Source organism: Coregonus lavaretus (genome assembly GCF_964263955.1).
Source record: "Coregonus lavaretus genome assembly, chromosome: 8".
Lineage (NCBI taxonomy): Eukaryota > Metazoa > Chordata > Actinopteri > Salmoniformes > Salmonidae > Coregonus > Coregonus lavaretus.
In genome coordinates, this window is record NC_139995.1 from 36,945,252 (window position 1) to 36,960,748 (window position 15,497).

Here is a 15,497-nt window from a genome sequence, read left to right on the forward strand (position 1 = left end):
CAATAGACATCACACATCACACATATGTCTGGTTGAATGAGTTGAAAAGAGATGCACTGGATAATATGACTCAAAAGAAGAAGCTCGCACACACTGGATACTTGCAAAGTTTAACTTTCTTATTTATTTGAAATGCAAATGTTTCAGTCTACCAACTGGTGTTCAGCATAGAAGTAGCTTCCCAAATATGCCAATGCAGCCCAGCTGTACCTTGCTCTTCCAAAATGTATAAATGTCCTGTTGTGGGGCTGTATATTGATAGTGTTAAGAAGATGGTATGGGACATTTTTGTGTGTGGTGTTAATGTAAGTGTCCCTTTAGTTAACTTCTTGACTTGGTAAGTGTGGTGCATTGTGAAATGATAGAGAGTCTGTCAGGTCAGAACACCAGTCTATAAGGCATATATTTTATATAAGCCTACCGTAATACATTTGTTACATAAGGAGACAGTTGTTTTTATTATCTTAATTTATTTTGATTATAACAAGCATACCACTGGAAACCATATTGCAACCATGTTTTACCTATATAAGGGAAATCCAAAAAATAAAGATCATTGAGTGTTACTTCATGTGTATGACACTGTAAGATCTATAAACCTTCTGTCTATCTATGCTGATCAATCTGTCTACTTCAAATCCTTGATTCATGAACCAGAGAGCAACAATGTATCAAGTTCTGCTCCAAAGCTCAGCAGTTTTTCTTGGGAAAAGGCTGCTATAGAGAGCAACAGTAATGGCATCTTTTTGTAGGCACTAACTCCGCTATGACTCGTTGGCCAAAGCCTATGGGGAAATGAATGTTTTTTTGGGGGGGATAAACGCAGAGAATAAGGTCTGTGGTAAACACAGGCTTAGGAGATCTTATACGTTTTGATCTATGAGAATCTTAATCAGCTAATGTCAATTTTTGTGAATTTTGAAGCATTTATGTAATCAAAAAAAGTATATAAAGACTTCATAATTCGTAAAGGTCATGTTAACTGACTATCTCATAGAACAAAATGCATAAGATCTCCCAAGCCTGTGTTAACCTCAGACCTTATTTTGGGCATTTACCCCAAAACCCCATTCTTTCTCCATTAATTTCCCCCATATGAATGGCTGAAAGAACCAGCAGTAATTCATTTCTGTTTTTTAGGACTACAATCGGGTGAGCTCTATAAGGACACTCCTGGCCTTTTTTGTTGTTGTTTTTATTGCACAAACATTGTACAGAACAATATACAAATAGCACAAGTAACAAACAGCCAAAATAAATGACAGATCAAACCAGAGACTCAAAAAAAGTATATACACTATAGACAAGTTACATTTTGACAAATACTGTAGACACGGATCATTTCCTATTTATACCTTTCATGGATGTTATATAATATTCCAAATGAGAATTTTTTATACCCATGAACTTAATTTTCCCAATAAAATGAACAAGTCCATAATGTATTGGCAGTCACTGTGTATGTACAGTGCATTCAGAAAAGACCCCTAGACCTTTTCCACATTTTAAGTTACAGCCTTATTCTAAAATGGATTAAATAAACAAAAATCCTCATACCTCATAATGACAAAGCGAAAACATGTTTTTCTGATTTTCTTGCAAAAAATAAAAAAAACGAAATACCTTATTTACATACAGTGGGGAAAAAAAGTATTTAGTCAGCCACCAATTGTGCAAGTTCTCCCACTTAAAAAGATGAGAGGCCTGTAATTTTCATCATAGGTACACGTCAACTATGACAGACAAATGGAGAAAGAAAAATCCAGAAAATCACATTGTAGGATATTTAATGAATTTATTTGCAAATTATGGTGGAAAATAAGTATTTGGTCACCTACAAACAAGCAAGATTTCTGGCTCTCACAGACCTGTAACTTCTTCTTTAAGAGGCTCCTCTGTCCTCCACTCGTTACCTGTATTAATGGCACCTGTTTGAACTTGTTATCAGTATAAAAGACACCTGTCCACAACCTCAAACAGTCACACTCCAAACTCCACTATGGCCAAGACCAAAGAGCTGTCAAAGGACATCAGAAACAAAATTGTAGACCTGCACCAGGCTAGGAAGACTGAATCTGCAATAGGTAAGCAGCTTGGTTTGAAGAAATCAACTGTGGGAGCAATTATTAGGAAATGGAAGACATACAAGACCACTGATAATCTCCCTCGATCTGGGGCTCCACGCAAGATCTCACCCCGTGGGGTCAAAATGATCACAAGAACGGTGAGCAAAAATCCCAGAACCACACGGGGGGACCTAGTGAATGACCTGCAGAGAGCTGGGACCAAAATAACAAAGCCTACCATCAGTAACACACTACGCCGCCAGGGACTCAAATCCTGCAGTGCCAGATGTGTCCCCCTGCTTATGCCAGTACATGTCCAGGCCCATCTGAAGTTTGCTAGAGTGCATTTGGATGATCCAGAAGAGGATTGGGAGAATGTCAGATGAAACCAAAATAGAAATTTTTGGTAAAAACTCAACTCGTCGTGTTTGGAGGACAAAGAATGCTGAGTTGCATCCAAAGAACACCATACCTACTGTGAAGCATGGGGGTGGAAACATCATGCTTTGGGGCTGTTTTTCTGCAAAGGGACCAGGACGACTGATCCGTGTAAAGGAAAGAATGAATGGGTCCATGTATCGTGAGATTTTGAGTGAAAACCTCCTTCCATCAGCAAGGGCATTGAAGATGAAACGTGGCTGGGTCTTTCAGCATGACAATGATCCCAAACACACCGCCCGGGCAACGAAGGAGTGGCTTCGTAAGAAGCATTTCAAGGTCCTGGAGTGGCCTAGCCAGTCTCCAGATCTCAACCCCATAGAAAATCTTTGGAGGGAGTTGAAAGTCCGTGTTGCTCAGCGACAGCCCCAAAACATCACTGCTCTAGAGGAGATCTGCATGGAGGAATGGGCCAAAATACCAGCAACAGTGTGTGAAAACCTTGTGAAGACTTACATAAAATGTTTGACCTGTGTCATTGCCAACAAAGGGTATATAACAAAGTATTGAGAAACTTTTGTTATTGACCAAATACTTATTTTCCACCATAATTTGCAAAAAAATTCATTAAAAATCCTACACTGTGATTTTCTGGATTTTTTTTTTTCATTTTGTCTGTCATAGTTGACGTGTACCTATGATGAAAATTACAGGCCTCTCTCATCTTTTTAAGTGGGAGAACTTGCACAATTGGTGGCTGACTAAATACTTTTTTCCCCCACTGTATGTCATGCAATAAAATGCAAATTAATTACTTAAAAATCATACAATGTGATTTTCTGGATTTTTGTTTTAGATTCCGTCTCTCACAGTTGAAGTGTACCTATGATAAAAATTACAGACCTCTACATGCTTTGTAAGTAGGAAAACCTGCAAAATCGGCAGTGTATCAAATACTTGTTCTCCCCACTGTATATCTCACTAGATCAGGATATTTAAGCCTTCATATATCTACTAGTTCTAATGTATCCATGGCATTCACGATTTCCTTAAGAGCATGAGGGTGATAGTTTGTAGTGTGATTTCCTTTTATGGTCCATTGAGCTATTTAAAACAGTATTATAATCTCCCACCATAATAATAGTCTTGAATTGTTTGCAGGGTTGATAATTTATTATATATATTGTCAAAGAAGTGTGGATCTTCATTATTTGGTCCGTAAAGGTTAATCATTATTTGGTCCGTAAAGGTCAATCATTATTTGGTCCGTAAAGGTCACCATTATCATTTATAAATTCACTAATCCCGAAGATGTTATTGGCAAACCAATTATGAAAAAATAAGGTTTTATTTATATTTTATTATCATCATTATTCCAAATAAAACATTTGTGTGGAGAAGTTGTGGTTTTGTAAAAGCGACAGATCGAAATTGACTGGGGGGGGAGGGGATGGTCCAACTCAAGGTGTCATAAAAAAAATGCATTTTGATGCCATATTTATAATTATATAAAATATAGGCAACGAATTTTCCACCAACTGGTTTCTGTGCCAATGCACCACACAATCAATATACAAAGCATACCGACTTTGGGCACTTCAATATCATGGTTTGCGTATTCAACACCATGATAAATAGACTTTGTCAATCTCGACAAACAGAAAATCCATCCTATCGTGTAGGCGTACTCAGTATCGAAGGCTTGGCTTGACAATCTCAGAATGTCATTAAACTTTTTGGTGTCTCTTTCCATTCATCAATTGGCCGCTGCACAGTTTGGATTGATTTATTTATTTTATGTGTCAGTTTAAAAAATCTATATATACACAACGATTTTTTAAAGTGACCGGGATTGCACAATAAAGTCGGGGGCTTATTTCCATTGTGGTCCCTATTTTTTACATAAATAAATATACAATTACAGAGACAAAAATATTCTCAACCTCCAGATGAGTATGAGGGGGGATTTTAAGTACAATTCTTACAAGCTTGTTTGGCTGGTAGCTTATTCTTTAGATGTTTGGGGCTGCTGGTGAACCATGATGTGCAGGCATAAAGAAGTGACACCGGACTAGCACACTTTCCAGAGTCTTTAGGGTGTCTATAGCTAGGTTTCCATCCAATTGGTGACAGATTTTCATGCCAATATTCTAAAATCTTCATAAAAACAATATGCCATTTCAGAGTTTCCTTTAGGAAGATTTGGTGCCGGACAACATGACAGGGAAGATTTTAATTTACCAGACATCCATATGCATTCAGAACTGACCTGTCGCAGCCAGCGCCATCAATAACATAGGGATGTTGGCCAAATGAGCCACATTTACAGTGAGGGAAAAAAGTATTTGATCCCCTGCTGATTTTGTACGTTTGCCCACTGACAAAGACATGATCAGTCTATATTTTTAGTGGTAGGTTTATTTGAACAGTGAGAGACAGAATAACAACAAAAAAATCCAGAAAAACGCATGTCAAAAATGTTATAAATTGATTTGCATTTTAATGAGGGAAATAAGTATTTGACCCCTCTGCAAAACATGACTTAGTACTTGGTGGCAAAACCCTTGTTGGCAATCACAGAGGTCAGACGTTTCTTGTAGTTGGCCACCAGGTTTGCACTCAGGAGGGATTTTGTTCCACTCCTCTTTGCAGATCCTCTCCAAGTCATTAAGGTTTCGAGGCTGACGTTTGGCAACTCGAACCTTCAGCTCCCTCCACAGATTTTCTATGGGATTAAGGTCTGGAGACTGGCTAGGCCACTCCAGGACCTTAATGTGCTTCTTCTTGAGCCACTCCTTTGTTGCCTTGGCCGTGTGTTTTGGGTCATTGTCATGCTGGAATACCCATCCACGACCCATTTTCAATGCCCTGGCTGAGGGAAGGAGGTTCTCACCCAAGATTTGACAGTACATGGCCCCATCCATCGTTCCTTTGATGCAGTGAAGTTGTCCTGTCCTCTTAGCAGAAAAACACCCCCAAAGCATAATGTTTACACCTCCATGTTTTACAGTGTGGATGGTGTTCTTGGGGTCATAGGCAGCATTCCTCCACCTCCAAACATGGCGAGTTGAGTTGATGCCAAAGAGCTCGATTTTGGTCTCATCTGACCACAACACTTTTACCCAGTTCTCCTCTGAATCATTCAGATGTTCATTGGCAAACTTCAGACGGCCCTGTATATGTGCTTTCTTGAGTAGTGTGTTACCAATTGTTTTCTTGATGACTATGGTCCAGCTGCCTTGATGTCATTGACAAGATCCTCCCGTGTAGTTCTGGGCTGATTCCTCACCGTTCTCATGATCATTGCAACTCCACGAGGTGAGATCTTGCATGGAGCCCCAGGCAGAGGGAGATTGACAGTTATTTTTTGTTTCTTCCATTTGCGAATAATCGCACCAACTGTTGTCACCTTCTCACCAAGCTGCTTAGCGATGGTTTTGTAGCCCATTCCAGCCTTGTGTAGGTCTACAATCTTGTCCATGACATCCTTGGAGAGCTCTATGGTCTTGGCCATGGTGAAGAGTTTGGAACCTGATTGATTGATTGCTTCTGTGGACAGGTTTCTTTTATACAGGTAACAAGCTGAGATTAGGAGCACTCCCTTTAAGAGTGTGCTCCTAATCTCAGCTCGTTACCTGTATAAAAGACACCTGGGAGCCAGAAATCTTTCTGATTGAGAGGGGGTCAAATACTTATTTCCCTCATTAAAATGCCAATCAATTTATAACATTTTTGACATAAGTTTTTCTGGATTGTTTTGTTGTTATTCTGTCTCTCACTGTTCAAATAAACCTACCATTAAAATTATAGACTGATCATTTCTTTGTCAGTGGGCAAACGTACAAAATCAGCAGGGGATCAAATACTTTTTTCCCTCACTGTACGTGTCCTTAAAAACAGCTATAACAAATTACAAAAACACTATTCCTTGTGTTTCGATGTGTAGCATATGCAAAACTTCATAGTCTATTTTTTTACTTGTTTTTAGGCTACTTTCCTAAAATAATAATTGTCCACCTCACAGTTCAGCTGTCAGAGATTTGAATACTAAATGTATCAGGGCATTGCATGCATAGGCCTATAGGCTTAGGTGTCCACTGTATAATATTAATATTTTAATTATATATATATATAAAGTACCCGTCAAAAGTTTGGACACACGTCCTCATTCAAGGGTTTTTCTTTATTTTTTTACTATTTTCTACATTGTAGAATAATAGTGAAGACATCAAAACTATGAAATAACACATATGGAATCATATAGTAACCAAAAAATTATCTCAACCACCTTAACCTGGAATGCTTTTCCAACAGTCTTGAAGGAGTTCCCACATATGCTGAGCACTTGTTGGCTGCTTTTCCTTCACTCTGCCGTCCGACTCATCCCAAACCATCTCAATTGGGTTGAGGTTGGGGGATTGTGGAGGCCAGGTCATCTGATGCAGCATTCCATCATGCTCCTTCTTGGTAAAATAGCCCTTACACAACCTGGAGGTGTGTTGGGTCATTGTCCTGTTGAAAAACAAATGATAGTCCAACTAAGCGCAAACCAGATTGGATGGCGTATCGCTGCAGAATGCTGTGGTAGCCATGCTGGTTAAGTGTGCCTTGAATTCTAAATAAATCACAGACAGTGTCACCAGCAAAGCATCTCCACACCATAACACCTCCTCCTCCAAGCTTTACGGTGGGAACTACACATGCAGAGATCCTCCGTTCGCCCACACCACGTCTCACGAAAACATGGCGGTTGGAACCACAAATTTCCACTGGTCTAATGTCCATTGCTCGTGTTTCTTGGCCCAAGCAGGTCTTATTGGTGTCCTTTAGTAGTTGTTTTTTTTGGCAGCAATTCGACCATGAAGGCCTGATTCACACAGTCCCTTCTGAACAGTTGATGTTGAGATGTGTCTGTGACTTGAACTCTGTGAAGCATTTATTTGGGCTGCAATTTCTGAAGCTTGTAACTCTAATGAACTTATACTCTGCAGCAGAGGTCACTCTGGGTCTTCCATTCCTGTGCACTTGAAGAAACTTTCAAAGTTCTTGACATTTTCCATATTGATTGTCCTTCATGTCTTAAAGTAATGATGGAATGTCATTTCTCTTTGCTTATTTGAGCTGTTCTTGCCATAATATGGACTTGGTATTTTACCAAATAGGGCTTTCTTCTGTATACCCTCCCCCTACCTTGTCACAACACAACTGATTGGCTCAAACGCATTAAGAAGGAAAGAAATTCCACACCTGTTAATTGAAATGCATTCCAGGTGACTACCTCATGAAGCTGATTGAGATAATTCCAAGGGTGTGCAAAGCTGTCATCAAGGCAAAGGGTGGTGTAGTGTATTAGGATTATGCCTTTGTTAAATGTTTTTCATGATGGAATGTTGTTTATGTTAGTTCAAAAGTAGCAGTTGTAGGGTGACGCCCCAGGGGAGACGGGTGATTGGACCGCAGAGGGAGCCACCCATATTTTCACATTGTTTATAAGTATATGCTGTGGGCATAGGGGGTTAGAGCAGCCATTAGAATTCGAGGACACTGCTCTCCAGACCCTGCAAGTCTGTAACTCATGCTGAAAGCTTGTGATATGAATAAATCTTATGATCCAGGTTCAGTATGAGCGGACTCCTTTGTTCATCAGCAATAATTGCCAGCATTTACTCGATACGACAGTGGCTATTTGAAGAATCTCAAATATAAACTATGTTTGGATTTGTTTAACACTTTTTGGGTACTACATGATTCCATATGTGTTATTTCATAGTTTTGAGGTCTTCACTATTATTCTACAATGTAAAAAATAGTAACAATAAAGAAAAACCCTTGTATGAGTAGGTGTGTCCAAACGTTTGACTGGTAGTATATATATATATATATATATATATATATATATATAAAGGAAGAGAAGCTTAGGCCTAACCCCAGAGAGATAGAGAGAGAGAAATGCCGGTGGCATGCTACGACACGCCATTTCTTTATGTGAGATGGCTACTGTGTCTGCTATACAGGTATAGACGTAGCTAAAGCTTAATAATAGCCACACCACACCAAACCTTCAAAAACGTTTCTACACTTTTTAGGGTAATATCAAAAGTAAGTCAAGCCCCCCCCCCCCCCAGCACATTAGAGCTTGTTTATGAAATGTTGCTAATTTAACAGGAAGTTTACCCAGGACACTCCTGACCTGCATTTAATTTCATAATTTCTTAAAATTAGGTTAGGGTTAAGGATAAGGGTTTGGTTAGGATTAAGGTAAGGGTCAGTTTTAGATTTTGGTCAGTCGTTTTACAGGTCAGGAGTGTCCTTATCGAGATTCCCTTAAAAACACACCACTTAGATACAGCTACGACCAGAAGTGACTTTTTCGTAGCAGGTTAGGACAATTTACGCAGCAGGTTAGGATAATTAACGTTGCAGGTTAGAAGAATTAGGTTCCTAACCTGCTATGAAAAGTCACTTACGGCTGTAACTGTATCGACGTTTCGTGTCCTTATCTTATATACGCTGCCTTTATCCTGCAACAACTCAACTTCTCTGTTGTGCTCCTCTCAATGAACGTTCAACAATGATCCGGTTAATGGTATTCATAAGAACAGTTTACGAAGAACAAGAACAACTTTTCCTGTTCCTGTTTCGGGGGTGATTTTGTCTCACTGGTAGGCTACAATCAACATTAGGACAAGTCCTCTCTGCCTCTTCTCAATACATGGAAGATATGAAAGCGTGTTCAACGTGATATCCCGTTGTGTCATTGGGAAAGATCACTCCTATGATCGTAAGTTATATTAATCTCCACCTTTGTCAGTTTAAGTGTGTCCACCATGGTGTCCACGTCTTGAAAATGCCTGTACCAAAATTATCCCTGAGTTGACTTTATCTCACAAGAGATTCAATCAGTGAAAACAAAATATGAAGCTAGGAGAACAACATGCTTTGTTTTCAACAATTACAGTAGGCTATTTAACATTTAATGGACAATAAAATACAGCTCTAATAAATATTCACAAAAATCATCACTTCAACATGTAATTGAAGTGGTCATTTGTAGGCTGGCTGTATCAAACATGTATAAAACTTTTGCATGACCTTTATAGAAAGCCTGTACAAGACATGCACATGTAATGGAATTGCCCCTATTTTCCTGTTGTGTTATGAATGTTTTATGAATGCTTTCTATTTTATGAAGTGCATGAGTGCCTGTACAGTTTACAATTCTTGTCACAAATAGAATATGCCTCTTGAAAAATACAAATGTGATTTATTATGTCTGAAAACAAAGGTGTTTGAAATACATATGAAAGGTATCAGTTGTATTTAGTACATTTAGAGCCATGTATTTTTTGTTATACTGTTAAAAGTTTTCAATGATTTGTATCTGTGTTTGACTTTGGACATAAAGAGACCCCACAGATGTTTTGTATGATAGGGCCCCATTCTCTGCCCTCGACTTGGTTCCCTTTTTCCTTATCACTTCCTTCTTTAGACTCAATTTGAGGGAGGGGAACTAGACCTTGCACATACAGTTGAAGTCGGAAGTTTACATACGCTTTAGCCAAATACATTTAAACTCGGTTTTTCACAATTCCTGACATTTAATCCTAGTAAACATTATTTTAAGAATGTGAAATGTCAGAATAATAGTAGAGAGAATGATTTATTTCAGCTTTTATTTATTTCATCACATTCCCAGTGGGTCAGAAGTTGACATGCACTCAATCAGTATTTGGTAGCATTGCCTTTAAATTGTTTAACTTGGGTCAAACGTTTTGGGTAGTCTTCTACAAGCTTCCCACAATAAGTTGGGTGAATTTTGGCCCATTCCTCCTGACAGAGCTGGTGTAACTGAGTCAGGTTTGTAGGCTTCCTTGCTCGCAAACGCTTTTTCAGTTCTGCCCACACATTTTCTATAGGATTGAGGTCAGGGCTTTGTGATGGCCACTCCAATACCTTGACTTTGTTGTCCTTAAGCCATTTTGCCACAACTTTGGAAGTATGCTTGGGGTCATTGTCCATTTGGAAGACCCATTTGCGATCAAGCTTTAACTTCCTGACTGATGTCTTGAGATGTTGCTTCAATATATCCACATAATTTTCCTTCCTCATGATGCCATCTATTTTGTGACGTGTACCAGTCCCTCCTGCAGCAAAGCACCCCCACAGCATGATGCGGCCACCCTTGTGCTTCACGGTTGGGATGGTGTTCTTCGGCTTGCAAGCGACCCCCTTTTTCCTCCAAACATAACAATGGTCATTATGGCCAAACAGTTATATTTTTGTTTCATCAGACCAGAGGACATTTCTCCAAAAAATACAATCTTTGTCCCCATGTGCAGTTGCAAATCGTAGTCTGGCTTTTTTATGGCGGTTTTGGAGCAGTGGCTTCTTCCTTGCTGAGTGGCCTTTCAGGTTATGTCGATATATGACTCGTTTTACTGTGGATATAGATACTTTTGTATCTATATCCACAGTAAAACAGCAAGGTCCTTTGCTGTTGTTCTGGGATTGATTTGCACTTTTCGCACCAAAGTATGTTAATCTCCTTCCTGAGCGGTATGACGGCTGCGTGGTCCCATGGTGTTTATACTTGCGTTTTATTGTTTGTACAGATGAATGTGGTACCTTCAGGCATTTGGAAATTGCTCCCAAGGATGAACCAGACTTGTGGAGGTCTACAATTTTTTTTTCTGAGGTCTTGGCTGATTTCTTTATATTTTCCCATGATGTCAAGCAAAGAGGCACTGAGTTTGAAGGTAGGCCTTGAAATACATCCACGGGTACACCTCCAATTGACTCAAATGATTTAAATTAGCCTATCAGAAGCTTCTAAAGCTATGACATCATTTTCTGGAATTTTCCAAGCTGTTTAAAGGCACAGTCAACTTAGTGTATGTAAACTTCTGACCCACTGGAATTGTGATACAGTGAATTATAAGTGAAATAATCTGTCTGTAAACAATTGTTGGAAAAATTACTTGTGTCATGCACAAAGTAGATGTCCTAACCGACTTGCCATAACTATAGTTTGTTAACAAGAAATGTGTGGAGTGGTTGAAAAACGAGTTTTAATGACTCCAACCTAAGTGTATGTAAACTTCCGATTTCAACTGTAGCTGACCATAGCATAACATGCTGTAGCTTTACAAAGGTATAGTCCCATAATTTTTCATGGACATTGTAATGTACGGGTCTCTTTCCCAATGGCTTTGTAAAGATCCCTATGCTGCTGAGATGGAGAAGGCATACGCAGAGCTGTACAGGGAGTTCCTCCAACTGCGCTCGCTATGTCTGAAGCAGGCTGCTCTACTCCAGCAACTCACACAGACACTGAGGAGACAGCAAGGTCACTCCCATCTCCTTATTATATAATAAAAAATTATATACTTCTCATACCATGCCTGTTCTGCAGGTTCTTTATGTTACAATGAATGCCAAAATCAGTGAATTCAGTGCATACAATATCAATTAATCTAGTAGGCTACAAGACAGTCAAGATGTTTGACAGACTTATACAGTGGGGGGAAAAAGTACACTGCTCAAAAAAATAAAGGGAACACTTAAACAACACAATGTAACTCCAACTCAATCACACTTCTGTGAAATCAAACTGTCCACTTAGGAAGCAACACTGATTGACAATACATTTCACATGCTGTTGTGCAAATGGAATAGACAACAGGTGGAAATTATAGGCAATTAGCAAGACACCCCCAATAAAGGACTGGTTTTGCAGTTGGTGACCACAGACCACTTCTCAGTTCCTATGCTTCCTGGCTGATGTTTTGGTCACTTTTGAATGCTGGTGGTGCTTTCACTCTAGTGGTAGCATGAGACGGAGTCTACAACCCACACAAGTGGCTCAGATAGTGCAGCTCATCCAGGATGGCACATCAATGCGAGCTGTGGCAAGAAGGTTTGCTGTGTCTGTCAGCGTAGTGTCCAGAGCATGGAGGCGCTACCAGGAGACAGGCCAGTACATCAGGAGACGTGGAGGAGGCCGTAGGAGGAGTGTATTTAGTCAGCCACCAATTGTGCAAGTTCTCCCACTTAAAAAGATGAGAGGCCTGTAATTTTCATCATAGGTACACGTCAACTATGACAGACAAAATGAGAAAAAAAAATCCAGAAAATCACATTGTAGGATTTTTTATGAATTTCTTTGCAAATTATGGTGGAAAATAAGTATTTGGTCAATAACAAAAGTTTCTCAATACTTTGTTATATACCCTTTGTTGGCAATGAGACAGGTCAAACGTTTTCTGTAAGTCTTCACAAGGTTTTCACACACTGTTGCTGGTATTTTGGCCCATTCCTCCATGCAGATCTCCTCTAGAGCAGTGATGTTTTGGGGCTGTCGCTGGGCAACACAGACTTTCAACTCCCTCCAAAGATTTTCTATGGGGTTGAGATCTGGAGACTGGCTAGGCCACTCCAGGACCTTGAAATGCTTCTTACGAAGCCACTCCTTCATTGCCCGGGCGGTGTGTTTGGGATCATTGTCATGCTGAAAGACCCAGCCACGTTTCATCTTCAATGCCCTTGCTGATGGAAGGAGGTTTTCACTCAAAATCTCATGATACATGGCCCCATTCATTCTTTCCTTTACACGGATCAGTCGTCCTGGTCCCTTTGCAGAAAAACAGCCCCAAAGCATGATGTTTCCAGCCCCATGCTTCACAGTAGGTATGGTGTTCTTTGGATGCAACTCAGCATTCTTTGTCCTCCAAACACGACGAGTTGAGTTTTTACCAAAAAGTTCTATTTTGGTTTCATCTGACCATATGACATTCTCCCAATCCTCTTCTGGATCATCCAAATGCACTCTAGCAAACTTCAGATGGGCCTGGACATGTACTGGCTTAAGCAGGGGGACACGTCTGGCACTGCAGGATTTGAGTCCCTGGCGGCGTAGTGTGTTACTGATGGTTGTTATTTTGGTCCCAGCTCTCTGCAGGCCATTCACTAGGTCCCCCCGTGTGGTTCTGGGATTTTTGCTCACCGTTCTTGTGATCATTTTGACCCCACAGGGTGAGATCTTGCGTGGAGCCCCAGATCGAGGGAGATTATCAGTTGTCTTGTATGTCTTCCATTTCCTAATAATTGCTCCCACAGTTGATTTCTTCAAACCAAGCTGCTTACCTATTGCAGATTCAGTCTTCCCAGCCTGGTGCAGGTCTACAATTTTGTTTCTGGTGTCCTTTGACAGCTCTTTGGTCTTGGCCATAGTGGAGTTTGGAGTGTGACTGTTTGAGGTTGTGGACAGGTGTCTTTTATTTACATTTACATTACATTTACGTCATTTAGCAGACGCTCTTATCCAGAGCGACTTACAAATTGGTGCATTCACCCTATAGCCAGTGGGATAACCACTTTACAATATATATATATACATATATATATATATTATTTTTTTTAGGGGCGGGGGGGTAGAAGGATTACTTTATCCTATCCCAGGTATTCCTTAAAGAGGTGGGGTTTCAAATGTCTCCGGAAGGTGGTGAGTGACTCCGCTGTCCTGGCATCGTGAGGGGGCTTGTTCCACCATTGGGGTGCCAGAGCAGCACTTTTATACTGATAACAAGTTCAAACAGGTGCCATTAATACAGGTAACGAGTGGAGGACAGAGGAGCCTCTTAAAGAAGAAGTTACAGTCTGTGAGAGCCAGAAATCTTGCTTGTTTGTAGGTGACCAAATACTTATTTTCCACCATAATTTGCAAATAAATTCATAAAAAATCCTACAATGTGATTTTCTGGATTTTTTTTTCTTATTTTGTCTGTCATATTTGACGTGTACCTATGATGAAAATTACAGGCCTCTCTCATCTTTTTAAGTGGGAGAACTTGCACAATTGATGGCTGACTAAATACTTTTTTTCCCCACTGTAAAAGCTGGTTCCTTCCTTAGGAGAAGCCCCTGTTCCTGATGGAGAACCCAGCGTAATGGTATCAATCCCAGTCCTGTGCACCCAGGAGGGCCTGGGGTCTTTCCCTTTACGGCCAGAACCCCCAATGGTCCCAACACACAACCCTGTTGCACACCAAGGCGGTAAAGTCCAATCTGGGGCCTTGGGCTCATTCTCTGATCTCCTGGCAGGGGATCTGGGCAGACTACGGCTGGACTTTGCTCATCCAGGGACAGAAAGGAAGGAGGTCCTCAAAGCTGCCCCCCTCAGGCCTCTGGACCTACCTGGGGCTAATGGAGAGGTGGCACCTTCCAGTGTCTCTGGGGACTTGAAGCAAGCAGGTCGATTTTGGGGCGATGATACGACCCGACAAATGTTCCGGGTAGGTTTCTCCCCTTGAATTCATTTATTTAAATGTTTTATTAGACTTTATTAACATAACTTATGTTTGTTCTCTCCCTCCCCCCATCCCTATGACTCCCTCCAAACCTCCCCCCCCCCCCACCTTAGATGACCTCGGCGTGTGGCTCCTTCCTGGACAGTGAGTTCCTGAGCCAGACCGGGGGGATGATGCTGATGTCAGATGTGGCAGTGCAGTCTCAAGTGTGTGACTTCTGCAATGCTGTGTTCCCTGGCTACACCACCACCAGGGGGGACTTCCTGCGCCACCTCCACACACACATCACCTAAAACACTGGTTCCCCTATAACACCACACACACATCACCTAAAACACTGGTTCCCCTATAACACCACACACACATCACCTAAAACACTGGTTCCCCCATAACACAACACACACATCACATAAAACACTGGATCCCCCATAACATGGTAAACAATCCATTATAATGTTACACATAATATATGTATAATTATCCTATGTAGGTAAAACGTCTGTCATGAATGTAGTGCTACATTGATTAATACATATGGCCAATTATCTTCAAATAATACTTTTGATATTGTCTCTATTTTTATGTATTTATGTTGTTTTTGTAATTATAATGTAAATTCTAGTTTGAAAATATTATGTATTTCTTTTTCGGAACATGAAGCTTCCCACTGGGCACAGACGTCAGTTCAACGTTTAGTTTTGTTGTTGAGTTGTCGACTAATGTAAATGAAACTTGAAATCAACAACAG

At 40.4% G+C, this 15,497-nt stretch overlaps 1 protein-coding gene across 1 annotated transcript; it reads left to right on the forward strand.

Moving 5' to 3' along the window:
• The first annotated feature begins 9,158 nt into the window (after positions 1–9,158).
• Positions 9,159–15,299, forward strand: LOC311133573 (uncharacterized protein). The gene is made up of 4 exons (XM_084167080.1): positions 9,159–9,225; positions 11,662–11,790; positions 14,355–14,734; positions 14,863–15,299. The coding sequence occupies exons 2-4, from the start codon at positions 11,679–11,681 to the stop codon at positions 15,040–15,042; spliced, it is 672 nt and encodes a 223-aa protein (XP_084023206.1). The 5' UTR covers positions 9,159–9,225; positions 11,662–11,678; the 3' UTR covers positions 15,043–15,299.
• Positions 15,300–15,497: the final 198 nt, after the last annotated feature.